Source organism: Lissotriton vulgaris, chromosome 6 (assembly GCF_964263255.1).
Source record: "Lissotriton vulgaris chromosome 6, aLisVul1.2, whole genome shotgun sequence".
NCBI lineage: Eukaryota > Metazoa > Chordata > Amphibia > Caudata > Salamandridae > Lissotriton > Lissotriton vulgaris.
In genome coordinates, this window is record NC_141694.1 from 1,080,427,677 (window position 1) to 1,080,446,205 (window position 18,529).

Below are 18,529 nucleotides of genomic sequence, written 5' to 3' on the forward strand. Positions count from 1 at the left end.
TTACGGCCCTTTCCCGACACATTTGTGGCCTCCCTGATGAGACGATGCTGCAACTTGATCGAGTGCACTGAGTGGGGCCTCCCAGACTGGAGAGGAACCTGCCCATGTACATTTTGGTCTGTGTTCACAACCTTCAAATGAAGGAAGATATTTTACAAAAAACTCAGGGTTCGCAGACGGTCCATTTTAGGAGTCACTCACCTATTGTCTACCAAGACCTCTTTAGGATCACCCTACAAAAACGCTGAGAATTCCGTCCCGTCACCGAACATTTGCACAAAGCAGGCATAGCTTACTCTTGGGGGCATCCCTTTAAGATTAACTTTCGCCACGAGGGAACGCTACACCGACTGAGATCCCTCCAAGAGGCCTGGTCTATGCTCAACATTCCGCAGCCCTCGGAGATGTCGTGAATGGTCAACTCCCCCAACAGCAAGATGAGATCTGGATGCCGACACACCAAAGGAGCCCCCATCAGAGTGAAACTGGATTCCAAAACCATGGCCAAAGAACGACAATTCATACTAAAAACTCTTTCTGGGGAGACCACCCCCTCTGAAGCTTCATGAAGATGAAGAGACCATCTGGGATCGCTCATAACTGCTAGGCAGGAGGGCATCAAGGCGGCAGGCACGGAAAGGCGGGACAGTCTCAAAGATGCCTTTCTTGATGCTCGTCTCGTCTGAGAGCTGTGCTTCCTTGGAGAGGCTACCCTTCCGACTGATAGGTCCACAACTGGAAGACGCTCAAAAACTGTTGTTCCATTATAACAAACTATTGTCACTTCAGGTTCCATTTAGTGTTGTTAGGCTGCATTTACCTGGGGATTTTGTTGTTTTTCTTTCTTTTCACTCCTTTGCATCGACCGCATCCGATACACCTCCGTTGCGGCTTTCTAGTAGCACTTCACAGCTAGCAAATTCTGTCCTGTCTGTAGGGCCCCGGAGTCAGGGGCCCCACACTGCACTCCAAGTCCCTGTCCCATGACCCGAGAGTTACGTGTCATCAGCCTTAATGTCCGGTGTTTAAACAGCCCAGCAAAGCGTGCAGCAGTGTTGTCTCTCCTGGAGCAATAAGGCGGGGATATATACTTGCTGCTGGAGACCCACCGGCTACCCAAAGACACTTTCCGCATGCACTCATGCTGTTTCCCCTCCAGTTTTGGTCCTCCGGCCCCACAAAGAAGAACAAGATAGCTATTCTTTTCACCCAGGAGTGTAATGACAAACTAAAACTCACGTTTACGGACATGAAGGGGTGCCTGCTCGTGGTTAGACTAAAAAATGGAGGCTTTTATGTTGACTCTGGCTAATATTTATTCTCCAAACGAGCAGCAAGAACCATTTATGATTGACGCTCTAGTGGCAGCCCTCACTACCCCGGACATAGCCATCCTGATTGGGGGAGACTTTAATCTGGTGATGCACTCCACTCTAGATGGCTCCAACCAAACAGCAGCCTTCACGTCTGGGGGCCCCCGATAGCTGGCAGACAGGACACTCTGCCTTGTCTGGCTTCACCTTCAACCTTTTTACTCCTTTAATTCAGCGGCCCATAAGTCATACACCCACATTGATCTCTTTATCACCTCCCCGGTCCTATCAGCCTGTGTCAGCGAGCATAGAACACCAATATCTTTCAAACTATGCCCGGTCGCTTTAGCCCTACATCTCGATATCTCTCATCCCTGTACTTCACACTGGTGACTCTGCGATGCACTGCAGCAAACCCCTGCCATGGTCAATGCGATACGTACAGCACTAATAGATAACTTCCACAACCATGACATCGAGGGAACCCCCCTTTCGTCGATATGGGAGGCTTTAAAGCTTGTCATAAGGGGAGAATTCATCACCATCTCGGAAGCCGAGAACCAGATTCGCCGGGAGAAGTACCAGCAACTAGAACAGGCGGTCTCTGAGTTAGAATCAATCAATAAACATTCAGGTGACCCCAGGGTTTGGCGAGAGTGAGAAAAAAAGACACTCCTTCTGAAGCGCCTTGACCTCGAAAGGGCGGATTACAACTTTTTGCGGCTCAAATATAAATTCTACTCGAGCAGTGACTGCTGCAGATGCATGCTGGCTCATAGGCACCATTGGCTCATTGAGCTCTGTCCGGACAACTCGGGGCAAGGAGGTTCACATGGATGCTGAAATAGCCGAGGCCTTTAAAGATTTTTATAGCTCTTTATACTCGGACGGTTCTAAGGGAGACCCGAAGACCGATCTTCAGAGAGTTCACTTGATACGTTTGCCGCTGGAACTTGCCTCTCTGCTTGACCAACCAATACACATAGAGGAGGTTGTTTCAACTATCGCTCGCCTCAAACCTGCAAAAATGACAGGACTTGATGGATTCACCGCCTGATCTTACAAAACGTTTTGTTATGAGCAGGCCACCCTTTTGACTTAACTTTTTAACTCCTTTTTTGACTCAGGTACCATGATGGATTCTATGCTGGAGGTGTCTATTTGAGTGATACTCAAGCTGTCGAAAGACCCCGGGGACTGTGGGTCATACAGACTCAATTATTTTCTCAACATAGATGCTAAACTCATCACCGGTATCCTAGCCACACTACTGAATCCTATTATGCCAGGTTTGGTTGATCCTTACTAATCTGGCTTCATCCCTACACCGCAACGCATAAGATAATTCAAAATGGCTCCTGCATCTTATTGACATTATCCAGCTATTGCATAGGGAGGCTCTCTTCCTTTCCATTGATGCGGAGAAGGAGTTTGATCCCGTTTATTGGCCATACCTGCTTGAAATCCTCCTTCGATTCGGGTTTGGCGATAACTTTATCACATGGATATGTTGTATCTATAGCACCCCAGGGCCTCAGTCCGTGTCAATAGGACTTTATCCTCCATATTCCCTACAGTGAGTGGGACCCAACAGGGCTGTCCCCTACATCTGCTTCTTTTTTGTGCTATACATGGAGCTTATGGCTCAAAGAGTCCGAGACAAGCCACAGGTCTCCGGGATTCTATTGGGTGCTGATAGTCACAGGGATAGTACAAGGATGACATTTTCCTATTTTAAAGAACCTGAGGACCTCACTACCATCCCCGCTCGCTGAGTTGCAATCGTTTGTGAGGTGTCAGGGTTTATAGTTTCCACTCAGAAGTGTGCAAAAACATAAAACATAACCAAATCTATCACATACATTTATGCGCCCCTTTTGTAGATCACTGAAATCCAAACCACTATTCTACATATCTATTGTTATACTAGAAATATTTCATTTTTGTTTTGCTATGTGTAAGAAATTGGGTTACTGTTTTGAGGGAGATGAAACCCTACTCAAGCAGCAACAACAATCGCTGTCAGGGCGAAGTCACAAGCAAACTCCAAATTAACCTGTGCTTAATCCTTTGGTAGCTTGTCACAAAAGCAGTCAGGCTTAACTTAGAGGCAATGTAAAAGGTACTTATGCAGCACTTGAAACAGTAATGAAGTGGAACACACCACAGATGAATCCCATACTAATTTATAAAACTAGAGTAATTTTTAAGAAATATTTAGGAACAAAAAAGAAATCCAACCAGAGATATGCAATTTTAAAACTACAGGGACCCAGTTAGGCCCGCTGAACAAAAGTAACCTTAAATCCTTGTTCTGGAGTGATGCAGAAGACCAGGTTCAGGATGTTTTGTGCAGTACCGATTTCTAGGAGCTACTTAGCCGCAAATCGAGGTCCTGCAATGTCATCAAGGGTGCAGAGACTAGGGGCTTGTAATGGGAAGTACTGCATCGCAATGCGTTGCACACCAGCTGGTACAGAAGAGGCTGCGGGGCTTGCGAAGTTCTGAGTTGTCGTCAAGGATGCCATCAACGAGATGCTTGCGATGGCATGCGTTGAAGATGTGTTGGGCAGCAGCGGTTCCTGGAAGGCTGTGGACGGCAGTGCGAAGTCCTCCACCTAATACGAACCACACAGCAGTCTTGATGTGGGGTTTAGTGACGTGATGCATCATGTAGCAGCTCCGGTGCAGAGTTTCTGTTCGGCGATGCATCGTGCTGCGACTTTGATGCACTGGTTAGGCTGGGATCACAGTTGGGCGAGTAGAGCACCTTCATGCCTACTTCCAAAGGTCCAGGACTGGGGCGGTACCACATATGGCAAAGTCCTTGTTCTGGGTAGAAGATGGGGGAAGCCTGTTTTGTCGCTGAGGGTTCTGATCAAGAGGCCAGCCAACTAGCACTTAGAGTCACTCTGGTGGTCCTAGGTTCAAGATGCAAGTCCAGCCCTTCACTCAGGCAGGAGTGCAGTAGAGTGGCAGTCCTTCTTGCAGCACAGCAGTTCTTCTTCTGAATCTTCCACAGGTCCTGATGTGTAAAACTTAAAAGTGTATGCCCTACGTTTGAAATACACTGCACCCTGCTTTCTGGGATGTTTGTGGCGTACCCTTGGGGTTACTTACATGTATTAAAAAGGTAGGGTTGGGCCAGACAAAGGGTTTATTTTGTCAGTTTAAATGGCAATTTAAAACTGTACCTATAGGCTGCAATGGCAGGCCTGAGACATGTTTAAAGGGCTACTTAAGTGGGTGGCACAATGAGTGCTGCAACTCTACTTGTAGAATCTAATTTACAGGCCCTGGATACATATAGCGCCAATTTACTAAAGACTTATAAGTAAATTAAATGTGTCAATTGGGTGTAAGCCAATTCCACTGTGTTTACAGGGGAGAGAAAAATCACTTTAGCATTGGTAATATGTGCTGAGTCCTAATGCGCCAACAAAAATAGCTTCAGTAAACTTAATGGTGAAGTCAAAATGTTTGGGGTTAACCCTGCAGAAAGGGCCAAGTCCAACACTATGAAACAATAATTTGCTGTCATTTATGCACTAGCGTAACTTACAAACAATTAAGTTTGGTGACAAGTAATTGCATTCATACACATATTTTAAAAAGGCACAGGTTGTATCACATAAACATTTGCATAGAATTCAACCTTGCATCTACAGAAAATGTAAAAATTAAAAATGCATGCAAAAGCGAAGTAAGAGCCCGAGAGTGATCATTAGATACATATGTTTAGAAATATAAGAAATTTGCTTTAGAGACTAGGACAAATCTTGTTTACAGCAGTCCATATATTGTTATTAATTCATGACTCATTAGTGGTTCTTTTATAAATATCACTGCATCTCACACTTTTTTGTATCTTTCTTTCAGGTGCATTTGCATTTGTTGTCTTGAAAGAAAATATCAGTCACACTGAGACTGATATTACCAAAGAACTGAAATCAATTGTAGCTTCCAAGATTGCAAAATATGCTGTGCCAGATCATGTTTTGGTAAGCTGGGTTTCTTTACCTTGCTACTCAAGAGAAGCTCCAGAACATTATTTGCATCCAGTGTTCTACGTACCTACTACTTTTTGATAACAAAAGCCATGATTCTCATTGTTAATAATTTTCTTCTGAGTAACTGAAGATTAATCATTTGAGCTGGGTCTTCAGTAACAGTGAAAGTAAATATGTGTATCATTGAGTTTATTGGTACAAAGACTTAGGTACAACCTGGGAAAAACATCCAAATATCATGTTCTTGGAGGCACACACAAAGAGTTAGCAACCTATTGATTTTAAAGGGTGACTGTTAATATAATTTGAAAAATGAGTACCTTCTTGAAAATATTTTGCGTTAATTCTCACACATTGGACAATATGACTTCTACTCATAAGTAGTCCCTTAAAAGTGTATAGATTATCTCACGAAGAAGTCTGTTGGAAACAGCAAGAGGAAATTTAAGATGAAAATGAAAGTATTGTTACTATATTCAAACATTCAGTAGGGGCAAATTACACTTAGTAGTGTGTTTTGTGTTATGATTGTGCTTTACCATAGTGTGGGAGCCAGGGGATTTCTTATTAAAAGCCTTGGTCATGATGAAATTTTGGTGGATTTGCACATGAACTACAGAATGCTCCTGTTGGAAAATGGCCCTCTCGAAGGAATCAATCAATCAATCATTGCATTTATAGAGTGCACTACTCACCTGTGAGGGTCTCAAGCTGCTAGGGGGGGGGGGGGGAGTACTGCTACTGAACGAACAGCCAGGTCTTGAGAAGTCTTCCGAAGGTGATAGAATTCACTTATTTTGGCCTCAATCATCTGTTCTCATATGTAAGTTAGCATCATATGGCTAACTAATGAAGTTCGTATATGCACCTGTGTTGAATTATTCTGCTTGCTATTTTATCATTCAAATATACGTGTGACTATACTAGCTCCTTAGCTTAGCCTGTGTGCCACCATTTTGTGTATTCCTTTGCGACCACGAGCTTTACTCGCTCATCTACCCCTCCCGCAGGAATAGAGAATTTCCCTAAGACAGCAGTTTTCGTTTCTCGGCTTACTGTGGCCGAAACTAACAAGTCTCGTTATCAGTAATGTTCTCATGCACCAGAGACGCTGAAGCCTAGCTCCATGGCCTTGAGTAAAGATAGCGATGTATCTCTTGCAGGTGCAGATGCCTGCTGTATGATGGCATTGTTCGCTGGTCTGGGTTTCAGTACTTTTCCAGAAGGGGCGTACCTTAATGAATTGTATTGCATTATAATGTATTGCTGTGATGCAGAGAGTCAGTCCTCTCGTTCGCACTCCTAGGAGTGAGGTCGGACAGGGCCCTCTCATATGAGTGTTGTTTGGCCTAATAAAGACTTTTGTTTATTCTTCTCCACTGTCCGGCTGACTTCCTATATAGTGACTGTCGGTGAGTGCGGTAAGTCACTCGGGTGGATTTGAGCCACGCTTATCAAAGGCCAGAAGGCCCTGGGTCTGTCACAGGTGGGTGAGGAGGGTGTTCCATGTCTTGGCGGCGAGGTGGGAGAATGATCTGCCGCGGGTGGTCGCTCGGCGGATGCGTGGGACAGTGGCGAGGTCAGCGGAGTGAAGCTGGAGGTTCGGGTGTAGAAGGTGAGTCGTTTGAGCGGGAAGCTTTAAGATGATCCTCTTGTTGCGGGGGAGCTAGTGCAGGTCTCTCAGTTGGGCAGTGATGTGGCTGTGGCGGGGGATGTCGAGGATGGGGCGTGCTGAGGCATTTTGTATGCGTTGAAGTCTCTTCTGGAGTTTGGCCGTGGTTCCCGCGTAGAGGGCGTTGCCGTAGGCCAGCCTGCTGCTGACAAGGGCTTGGGTGACCATCCTTCTGGTTCCGGTGGGGATCCATCTGTAGATCTTGCGAAGCATGCAGAGGGTGTTGAAGCAGGAGGAGGAGACAGCATTTACTTGCTCGGTCATAGATAGTGTTGAGTCCAGGATGAACCCCAGGTTACGTGCGTGGTTGGTGGGTGTCGGTACAGCTTCCAGTGTGGTCGACCACCAGGATTCTTCCCAGGCTGAGGGGTTGGAGCCGAGGATGAGGACCTCCATTTTGTCAGAGTTCAGTTTCAGACGACTGTTCTACATCCATCCTGCAACTGCCTTCATTCGTTCGAGGAGGTTGGTTTTGGCGATGGCCGGGTCCTTGGTGAGAGAGAGGATCAGCTGGGTGTCATCGGCGTACGAGACGATGTTGAGGTCATGCGATCGGATGATGTTGACGAGCGGTGCCATGTAGATGTTGAAAAGGGTCGGGCTGAGGGATGATTCTTGGGGTACACCGCAGGTGATCTTGGTGGCTTTGGATCGGAATGGAACACCCCAAATGTTTGGTCTTCCTCCTCCTCCTTTTTTAGGACCTTCTTTTTGTTGGATTTAAGACTCTGGGCACTCTACAACTGCTGACCAGTGCGAAAGTGCTTGTGCTCTCTCCTCTAAAACATTGGATAATTGGTTTATACCTTTAAGCGTGTTTGATTTAATTGTAAGTCCCTTTTAAAGTGGTATATCATACACCCAGGGCCAATAAGTTAAATGCTACTAGTGTGCCTGATTACAGCACCCAGAGAAGTAGCCTTCCAAGCCTGTCTCAGGCCTGCCACTGCAGTTCCTGTGTGCGCAGTTTACTGCTACTTTGACCTGGCATTTAAAACTTTTTGCTAAGCCTCAAACTCTCCTTTTATTACATACAAGTCACCCTAGGGTAGGCCCTTGGCAGCCCTAAGGACAGGGTGTTATGTAAGTAAAAGATAGGACATGTACTTTTATATTAAGAATGTCCTGGTTGTGAAAAACAGCCTATTTTGTTTTTCACTACTGTGAGGCCTACCCCTCTCTTAACCCATCATTGGGAATTCCGTAATACACTTTTAAGCTGTAATTTCAGATCAGAGAGGAGTAGCTTTTTCATGTTTTATATTTTTGGAATGGTACTAATAAATCCTTCTTACTGGTGAAGTTGGATTTAACCTTACTGTTTTAAAAATGCCACTTCAGGAAAGTGGACATTTCTTTGTACTTACTGCTCTCTGTGCCTTTCTCCAATACACATTTGGGTTGAGTGACATACACATTGTGTATTCCCTCTAAACAGCCACAAAGACAGGACAGTGAGGCTCATCTGCATTCTGAGCATTCATCTACATTCTAATGGGTCTACCTGGGCAGGGTGGAATAGGAGGAACTGACACACTTCAATAGGTAGTGTCCTGATCACAGTGCTTAATTTATAAAATATTAAGAGCCAGGGCTCCGACCAGGAGGCCACTGCAGCTTGCACCACCCACCGCCCATGTCACCACTGCCAAAACAACTACCAACCATCTCTCTCGCATGTAAATGCAACAGTTCAGATTATTCCAGGTCCCCAAAGCTAAAGGAATGGCAGGGAGGTAGGTGTTAGCAATTTTTGATGTATATTGTAATAATAAACAACCCTTGTTCTGCTCATCACTAAAGTGGATGAGCAGCGCCACCATGTGGTAGACTGTTCTAAGTATGGTGTTGACAATTAGGTGCTGGTGCCGAGCACCGGAAACCAATTAAGTGTCGGTCCTGAGCACCAGAAAGCACCGGCTCAAATTAAGAACTGCCTGTTCACACTCAAAGCACAGATTTACCCTCCAGGGTTAGCCTTGCAGACAGGACTATGTTGAAGGGGATCCTTGTGCACTTCAGAAAGTTCTTTTGAAGTCACCCCCTACATCAAAGGCAATTTTGGGCATAAGTACTGGGTCTCTGGCCCCCTAAAGTAAGACACTGAATCTTGAACTGAACTTCTGTCAAAACGACTGCTGAGCATTTTAAAGGACTCAATTGGACTGATTTTCTAAGAGGACTGCTTTTTTGTTTGTTGCCGTACGGCCTGCTGCTCCCTGACTCTGCTAGAAGGGGAGGTGAACTTTGCCTTCCCTCCAAGTGATCTCCAAGGGCTTGTTGGCTTGCCTCCTATTTTCTGAATTCTCAGGGACACAAAATACTTCATATAATTCTGCTGCTGCTCCAGGACTCTGCCTTATGTGAGTCTTACCCTTGCCTGAGGTGCCCTCACCAAGCTTTGAGCCTCTGATGTGGGTTCTGCAGCTGTTTATCACCTAGAACTCCTTGGCCCCTGAAATCAAACTTATGGGCTCTTCGGGACCGTGAATGAACCTGTTTACACAGGGGCTGTGTCGCTCGAAAGATCAGCATGAGCAGCCACAACATCGTCTCCTAGCACAGTCAGTATTGCTGCCTGCGATCTTGAGGCCCTATCTGCAATCTGCGATGCCCATCCGACTCTTCACGCCTGCAGAATCATCGCTAGTGACGCTCTACTTGCTCCCAGTGACTGACTCGCCTGCGAACGGGGCTCTTAACTCAGCTTGAGAAGGAAAAACTTCAGCAGGACCTGTTTAGAACTGCATCCAACCCGCACTCCATCGCAGTCAGCCTGAACTTTGGATTTACCCCGGTCTAGTGCAACCTAAATTCATTTCATTTCATAAATCTTTATTTCGGTAATATTATCACCATAAAAGATACACAAGATACATTCAACATTTAATAAAACAAATAAAACTTTAAAACATCACAGTTCATTTTAGTCACATTTTACAGTTAAAAGGTTCAAGATCAAGGTACACTTAGTGACCAGCTTTAAGACTCTGTATCCTCAGCATCCACATTGCGCCTAAGTATTTGGCTACAGCAAAAACAATGTGGTCAGTCATATCTGTCTTTAGCACTCTGAACGCAGCCAAACACTCTGCGAACCCCATGTTCCTACATATGGGGACAATCCATGTCTTTCTAGGAGCTTTATAAGCTGGACAAAAGAAGATCATGTGGAGCTCTGATTCAGTGGCCACTCTACAGGCCGGGCATATACTGGTAGTTGGGTCACTCCATTTGCTAGTTAGTGCTCTTAGTGGGAGGGTCCCATGCCTCCACTGCAAGTAGAGTTTTCTGAGTAAGACAGGGTAAATTTTTTCCAGGGCTGGTTCAAAAGTATAATGATCCTTAGTCTTTAGAAATTCATCCGTGAGTGTCCCCAATGTTGGCTGGCGACAGAAAGCCGCTAATTTACTGTCATGATAGACCTTTGCCAGCCTCCTCTTAGAAATAAATGGAGATACAGTCAAGGGATCAGACCAGAGCGTCGCTAGGCCTATGTCCTCCAGTTGAGTTTTAATGAATTTTAGCCATTTAATTTTTCCCGCGTTCGGGATGGCTAAGACCTCCTGTAGGCCCTGCCTGTAGCTGGTCAATTCCGGGACAACCCACAACCTCCGCCAGTAAACTAGGGGGCGCAATGCCAGTTCTTCGCTTAAAGGGCGCAGCCCCAAATCTAGCCTTAATGGGACAAGGGGTGTACTTGGCGGTAGTCCCGCCAACCGCCTAATGAACTTATTCTCCTCTTTCACTAAGTTTGGGGAGACTTCATGACCCCATAGTTCACAGCCATACATAGCAGCCCCCCTTGCCTGTGCCTTGTAAATCTGAAGTGGTGGACCTACGGGTTTGATAGATGACCTGTTATTCCGTATTAACTTCATAACCCCTCCCGAGTACTGGGTCAGTTTAAGTAGTGCTTTCTGTTGGTGTGAGCACCAAGTCATTTTTTCATTTATCATGACCCCAAGATACTCAAAGGTGTCTACCCTTTCAAGACTAGTCTGACCAATGGTAGGTGTAAAGCGTAGTTTTGGTGGGGGATTAAAGACCATAAATTTGGTCTTTAGGGTGTTGATTTCTAGGCCATATTCCCCACAGAAATCTACAAAACCATTTAATACACGCTGTATCCCCCTAGGAGACTTGGAAAGCAGCAGGGTGTCATCGGCGAACATGATCGCTGGCACCCTGCTGCCCGTCAGTTTGGGAGCGTCTAGGTCGGGAATTCCGTTGAGGTGAGCGAATACCCCGTTGACGTAGAGGCAGAACAGGGTCGGTGCGAGCACACAACCCTGCCTTACCCCCCGTCAACGGGGAATCGATTAGACAGCGCCCCATCCTTGCCACACCTCACCTGAGCAAAGTTGGCCGTATGGAGACGAATGATCATCTCTAGCAGGCCCCTCGGGACCCCCAGTTTGGCCAGCACTTCCCAAAGTTTAGCACGGGGGACCAGGTCGAAGCCGCCCTCAGATCCACGAATACAGTGTAGAGGCTGCCACCCTCCAGCTGTACCGTTTTCCAGAAAATGAGGGCAAACCGGAAGACCTGATCTATGGTGGAAATCTTTCTTCTGAATCCCGCCTGAAGTGGGCTCAGAATAGAGTGGTCCATGATCCAGTCCGACAGACGATCCAGAAGTAGCCTTGCAAAGAGTTTCTGAGAAACGTCTATCAGGCTTATTGGCCTGTAATTGGCTGGGAGCAGAGGCGAACCCTTCTTGAATATGGGGACGATCTCTGCCCCCAGCCAAGTTGTAGGGATCGTCATGCCGTCCAAAATTGCATTGAACAGCATCCGTAAATACGGTGCCCAGATCATTACTTCGTGCTTATAAAGATCTCCTGGGAGTTTGTCCAGGCCTGGCGCCTTTTCGGGCGCGAGACCCTGAATTGCCATTTTAAGTTCATCCAAGGTGAACCCGTCCATTTGGACTAGGATTTCGGGGGTTCCGTCCAGAGCGGGTTCAGCTAAGTTACCCACTTGGCTCAGATCGGGGGAACTATACAAAGATTTAAAATGGTCCTCCCAGACTGCGGCAGATATGTTTGCATTTACTGCCGCTAGTGGTTCGGCTGATCCATGTTTGACGATCAACCAAAACTTACGGGCGTCATGGACTGCTAGGGCAGCCGTCATTTCCGCCCAATTATCCTGGTCCCATTCTGTTTTGGCTAGACGAATGATGGACTTGTAGGCCAATCGTTTATCCCTGATCTTACAAGGAGTTTCCTGTGTCTTAAGGGACTCCAAAAGGGCAGCCTTTGCTCTTCTGCAAGCAGCATTGAACCAAGAGGCTCTTTTCCCATTAACCTTTTTCACCCTGACCTCCGGGTTCAATACTTTTGCCAAATTAGTACAGAGCTCGGAGTGAATGTCCTCCAGTGCACTATACTTATCGGTGTTGGAGAGCTGTAAAGGGAGGTCCCTCACCTTTTCAAGTGCGGGCACCACTGCCTCATATAGCCTTTGGATGTCTTGGGGGTTCTTCACTAATGTTGGCCATCTGATTCTGCGTCTGTTGCAAGCTGCAACTAGGCCATCCGTGGGTGTTGAATTTGAATCTGTGTTTACTATCGGGACACCCTGTATAGCTAGTCTAAGTGACAATGCATTGTGGTCACTGTCGGTCCTGCTAAGCATTGTGAAATCCCTCACTTTAGCCCAGTCCTTAATTGGCACCAGGATGTAATCAATCCGTGATTCATATCCTGGTCTGTTGAAGGTGTTCTGGGGTGGGATATCTCCCTTAAGCCGCCCGTTGCAGGCCCTCAACGAATGGGATAGGGTAAAGGATATTATCTGTGTAACTAAGGGTGACCATGCTTTTACAGGTGGACCCGGCACGGTGGGTATCTCCGAGAGAAGATCCTCGTCATTAATTACCCCTTCCATGTGATCCGGGAGGGGCTCAAACTGAATGTTGAAGTCCCCCCCCCCCAATTACGAGTAATGGACAAAGGGTCGTGGAGTCAATAAATGCAGATAAGTCCTCGATCGTTCCGGAGGTGGCCGTGATGGCAACTGGTCTAGAGTAAACATTTATTATTGCTACTCTTTCACCAGCTGGCCATTCTAGGACAACGCACAGCAAGTCCGGTGAGTTAGTTTCGATATTACTTGCCCTGCAACCAAGATGGGAACCCACCCAAGTTGCTAGGCCACCCGATGGTCTGCCCTTCCCACCCCATTTGGCCATAGACTCGAAGGTTGCATATCCTGTGCGGGGGTATTGTTCTCTTGCCCACGTTTCCTGGAACAGGCAGATATCATATTCCTCTATGAATTCTGCCCATTCCTCGGAATCCATCTTATTGGCCAACCCAGCCACATTCCAAGAAAGTATCGAGAGTGTACCCGGTACCCCCCGCTCCTCTCTAGGATTATGAGGGTATCTGCACCTACTTAGCCTGGGCTGGCTAGGATTTGAAAAAGGCCTAGCCTCTGGTGCCGAGCGAGGAGTTACGTTGCACTCTTCAGAGGAGGCTTTGTCCTTCTCAGTACAGCCAGCTATGCATGTGTTAGTGGTAGTGACTTTATCTTTCTTGAGTTTGGTGGATGTGCCCCCCTCCCGATGAACATTGGGCTGCCCCTTCCTATACTTATTGTCACCCTTGATTTGATTATGGTCTCCCAAGAGGGACAATTTTGAAGGTGTGGCTAAGCATGGCGAGGAACGGTGTCCCGGTGGCAATTTCTCAGTAATCCTATATGTTGACGGTGATACAGGGACAAAACAGGGAGGGGGATCAGACAAAGAGCTATGTGTGTCTAGTGCTGACAAGGTGACATTTGCTCTATATGGAAGTCAGTCCACATCCTCGAGGCATCCAAATCTATTGTAGGTAGGGACCCCATTCCACCCTCCAAAAGCACCTTGCCAGAATTTCGGTACCCCCCCCCCCCCCCCCCCTGCGCACCATTTCGTGCCGGCATCGTGTCCCAATTCCAGTTTCCACCCATTTGGGCTTGAGGACGTGGGGGGTAAAAGTAGGTTAGTGATCTGGTTGCAATGGGAGAATTCGCTCCCTGGTTACTCCATGAGAGTATGAAGTGTGCGGTTTTAGGATCTTCAAATGAGACCATGACACAATCACCAGTGATGGATTTGTGCGATGTGCCTATCCAAGGAACACGCCGCACCATGAGAATTTTACTTCTCAGGTGATTGGGGAGTGGTCTGTTCACATTGAGCCAGTAGATGACCTTGTTTTTTAGGGAACCAAAATCCTCCTGTTGATGGTACTGAATTTCAGGCACCCCTGTGAGCACTACTACGTATGGTCTAACCTCTGGGGGAAGATCAACATAACCCCTTTGATGGTTTTTCGAGTATTTGTGTCTGTGAGCATACGTATCGTGATCTTTGTTCCGGGGGGCAGCCGGTGCTTCCGGAGCTGATAAAGGTGGAGGCGGCACCTCATTTGTCCTTCCCGCTGCCCTATTTCCATTGGTGGTTGCAGGAACCTTGTGCCGAGGCTTTGGAACAGGTTTGGTTACCGTAGGTGCTGGCTGGGTGGCAGCCACTACTGGAAGAGTATTGATCGCTGGTGGTTGGGTAGATGGTTTGTTAGCAGGGATGGTCAGGGAGGCGAGGTTTAGGATGCTTTTTTCCGTCTCGAGGAGCTGGGTTTCTATACGGGAAAGTCTGAGTTCTAAAGGGGTCAGCAGTTTTTTTAACGTTTCCCACACAATTGTCAGGAATTCAACATCCTTCCCTTCAATCATACAAAGTGGTACCCCACCATTTTCATTTTTAATTACGAGATTCTTATGTTCCTCCACCAACCCCACTGGACTAGAATCTTGGGCTGGGGAAAGCCATTTACCTTGGGAGCAGATGTATGGGAAGGCTGGGCTAGTGCTTGAGAAGGCAGCTGGGCCTTTACAGCCTTAGCCTTTTTCCTGGAATAGGCGGTGGTGGTATTCCGCTTCCGTTTTTGATTGGGCCCCTTTAGTGAAAGGGGGGGGTACTCGGGCACCTGCTCTTAAGATCTGTGTTTGGTCGGGTACCCATGGATGGCCCATCTGGCCCTCCCACCCTGGGTCGTAATGTCGAGACTTCCTGATGAGCTTCGGCCTCCAATAGGAGAACTGCGGGAGGCAAGACTGGTTGATGGTGGATAAGTGCCTGTGTTAAGTTTGGTGCTGGACCCACTGTACGGTCCGGTGTTTTGGCAAAAGCAAAGTGACCCAGAGAGGATTTCTTGGCATTGGCCAATTCCTGGGAGAGCCTTCTGGCAGCATCTAACTCAATGGAGACCCTATGCTGCATCTTATTGATCTCTTTGTCTATTGCAGTATTGGTTCTGGTGATGAAGTCATCAAGTGTTCCATTTTGCAGTTTCCCCTTAGCTGCCCGGGGTCTGTGCTCGCGTGTAGACATCGCACTTTAGCTGCTGCGTGTACCGCTGGGTGAAATGAGGCTAAGGAGATGGAAGTGGGGCCAAGGTTTATAGCCCGGACCGGACTCTCTCGTACTCGAACGGCCTCAAACGGCCCGCTCTTTGCCCGGTCTTCGCCCCGCGCGCGTCCCGCGATGCGCGTTAGCAGGCCCACTTTTGGCTGGAAGGAGGCGTGGCACTGGGAGGGGGCGCGGCTCGGGCGGGAAGAGGAACCAGCTGCGGATGTTTTCAGGAATGCTGGTCCTCGCAGTCCCGCTCGCCGCGCCTCGCACCTCCTCTGCGGCCACGTACAAGTGTCAGGAGCCTGCACCCAAGTCCAAAGGCAGGAGCGACTTCTTTTGCTACTCCAGTAGCAGGAACCAAGGTATGGCGGTGAAAATCCTCTCACGAGCGGCTCCCGCGAAGCGGGGGCCGCGAGAGGTAAATGGCTGCCTGGAAGGAGGCGTGGCATTGGGAGGGGGCGTGGCTCGGGCGGGAAGAGGAACCAGCTGCGGATGTTTTCAGGAATGCTGGTCCTCGCAGTCCCGCTCGCCGCGCCTCGCACCTCCTCTGCGGCCACGTACAAGTGTCAGGAGCCTGCACCCAAGTCCAAAGGCAGGAGTGACTTCTTTTGCTACTCCAGTAGCAGGAACCAAGGTATGGCGGTGAAAATCCTCTCACGAGCGGCACCCGCGGAGCGGGGACCGCAAGAGGTAAATGGCTGGCTGGAAGGAGGCGTGGCACTGGGAGGGGGCGCGGCTCGGGCGGGAAGAGGAACCAGCTGCAGATGTTTTCAGGAATGCTGGTCCTCGCAGTCCCGCTCGCCGCGCCTCGCACCTCCTCTGCGGCCACGTACAAGTGTCAGGAGCCTGCACCCAAGTCCAAAGGCAGGAGCGACTTCTTTTGCTACTCCAGTAGCAGGAACCAAGGTATGGCGGTGAAAATCCTCTCACGAGCGGCTCCCGCAGAGCGGGGGCCGCGAGAGGTAAATGGCTGGCTGGAAGGAGGCGTGGCACTGGGAGGGGGCGCGGCTCGGGCGGGAAGAGGAACCAGCTGCGGATGTTTTCAGGAATGCTGGTCCTCGCAGTCCCGCTCGCCGCGCCTCGCACCTCCTCTGCGGCCACGTACAAGTGTCAGGAGCCTGCACCCAAGTCCAAAGACAGGAGCGACTTTTTTTGCTACTCCAGTAGCAGGAACCAAGGTATGGCGGTGAAAATCCCCTCACGAGCGGCACCCTAAATTAACCTTTTATGGCTATTGACTTCTAAGCACTGTTTTGGGTTTATTCTTTAAAAATCCATAAGTCTGATTCTACTTATTGGATTTTTGTCATTTTGGTCTTGTTTTATTCCTAAAAATACAATCTGGATTTTTAAACCTGTGTGGAATCTTTTTGTGGGGTATTCATTGTGTTGCGGTGTGTGTGTGTGTGTGTTGCACAAATACTATACACATTGCCTTTGTAGATAAGCCTGACTGCACTGTGCCAAGCTACTATAGGGTACACACAGGTTATCTTATTGTGTATTTAGCTTACCCAGACTAGAGTGGTGGTTCCTGCCTGGCCTCAGTGCATACCTCAGCCAACCAGAAATACCATTTCTAACAGCTCCTCAACAATTTGTGCCAACTAATACAGTTGGTAATATGACCATTGAAGCTAGGTGGCAACCTTTCTTAAATCAGGCTGGTAGTTACAGCGCAAAAATAAATATGAGCAAGATTAATTGGAGAGGTCATCACAGTCTGCTTGTCAATACATTCTAACCTGGAACAAAGTCTAGCCTGTCAGAGTATTTGTATGTCAAATCTTTCTGTAGATAGCAGACTAAAGCATAGAGACGAATGCCAGAATGTGTAGAGAAGTGCGAAACAATTGGGACAAAATTATAATAACAAAGGAAGACATGATTTATTGAAAGACTGACCAAAGGAGAATAATTAGCAATCAAAATGACTGTGGCCTAGTAAATGTCTGTCATGTCAGGATAAATTTGAGTTTGTTTGAGCCCTTCCTTTTCAACCTTGGTAAGACAATCTCTGAAATTCTGTGACAGTCTTAGTTGGAAGGACTACATTTTTTTATATTAGCAATGTACTTGTGGTGCATGTAGAATTGACCCTCAAGTTACCTGATAACCTAATTGTATAGAAATGTATTTGGGATGTAAAGGAAGCAGATCTAGCTTGAAAGCAATAGACTGTTGTTCATGTAGGTGGGAGAAATGCAAGACCTTTTATGTGTTTAGAAGGTAAGGTAAAAATGAAAAGATGCGCTATTGATAACTATCTTATATATTTCATAAAAAGTGTGCTGCTGTGGGTATATCTTCTCGAAAGGGAGGACTAAACCTTTGAGACGGCTTGCACAGGAAAACTAAGGCAGTTGTGATGCTCTTAAGTGTAACCTATCTGGTCAACATCATCAAGGGCAGCTTGCAGATTTAATAACATGTGTATCATGGCAATACCACTATGGAGTTCAATTGTGAGATTAGCTGAGATAAGAATTGACATTGTACCCATAGACATGGCAGGTTGTGTTGGCAGTCTGCGAGAACAGGATCAGTGAAAGACTCTATATATTTTCCATGGGAAAGCAAAAATCTCTTACAACTAAATTCTATTGTAAATGAAAAGTAGCCTATCAATTTACTGGTGGTTGTGATTATTGTTTGTTTTGTTTATAATCAAATGTATTGATTTTTAAAACAAACCACAAATTTACATTGGCAGAAAAATCAAGCACAGTATCTGGAAAGTATACAACCGCAAGGAAGATGACAGAGACCGGTAAATCATTCATTAGAACACACCCCTCAGGAAAATGGATTGAACCATTTACCCCAAATCTTTTTGAATAGTTCAGGGCAACCCCGGGCTTCAAAGAGGGGTTCCTCTTGAGTTCCGCACCAGTCTATCCCCTGTCTCCACCTCCGTACTGAGGGGACTTGGCCTGAGACCAGAGTGCCGCAATGTCACGTTTTGCCACCGCCACTGCAGTCCCAAGGAAACGCTTGTCGGCTCGAGCGCCATCCAGACCATCAAACACACCTAGAACCAGACTGTGGCGGGGTAACAGTGACTGAGGCAGAGATATTACTGGTGCGTTTAAGAGAAGGTTTTAGTTTCATGAACACTTTTCTTTGC

The 18,529-nt window shown here is 47.3% G+C and overlaps 1 protein-coding gene across 1 annotated transcript in view; it reads left to right on the forward strand.

Annotated features, from left to right (window-relative positions):
- The window catches only part of ACSS1 (acyl-CoA synthetase short chain family member 1), a 1,180,850-nt gene that overhangs the window by 1,153,081 nt on the left and 9,240 nt on the right, over positions 1-18,529 (forward strand). Inside the window, exon 13 of the mRNA XM_086927145.1 lies at positions 5,193-5,314. Within this exon, the coding sequence (XP_086783271.1) occupies positions 5,193-5,314 (122 nt within the window). The remainder of the gene's footprint in view (positions 1-5,192; positions 5,315-18,529) is intronic.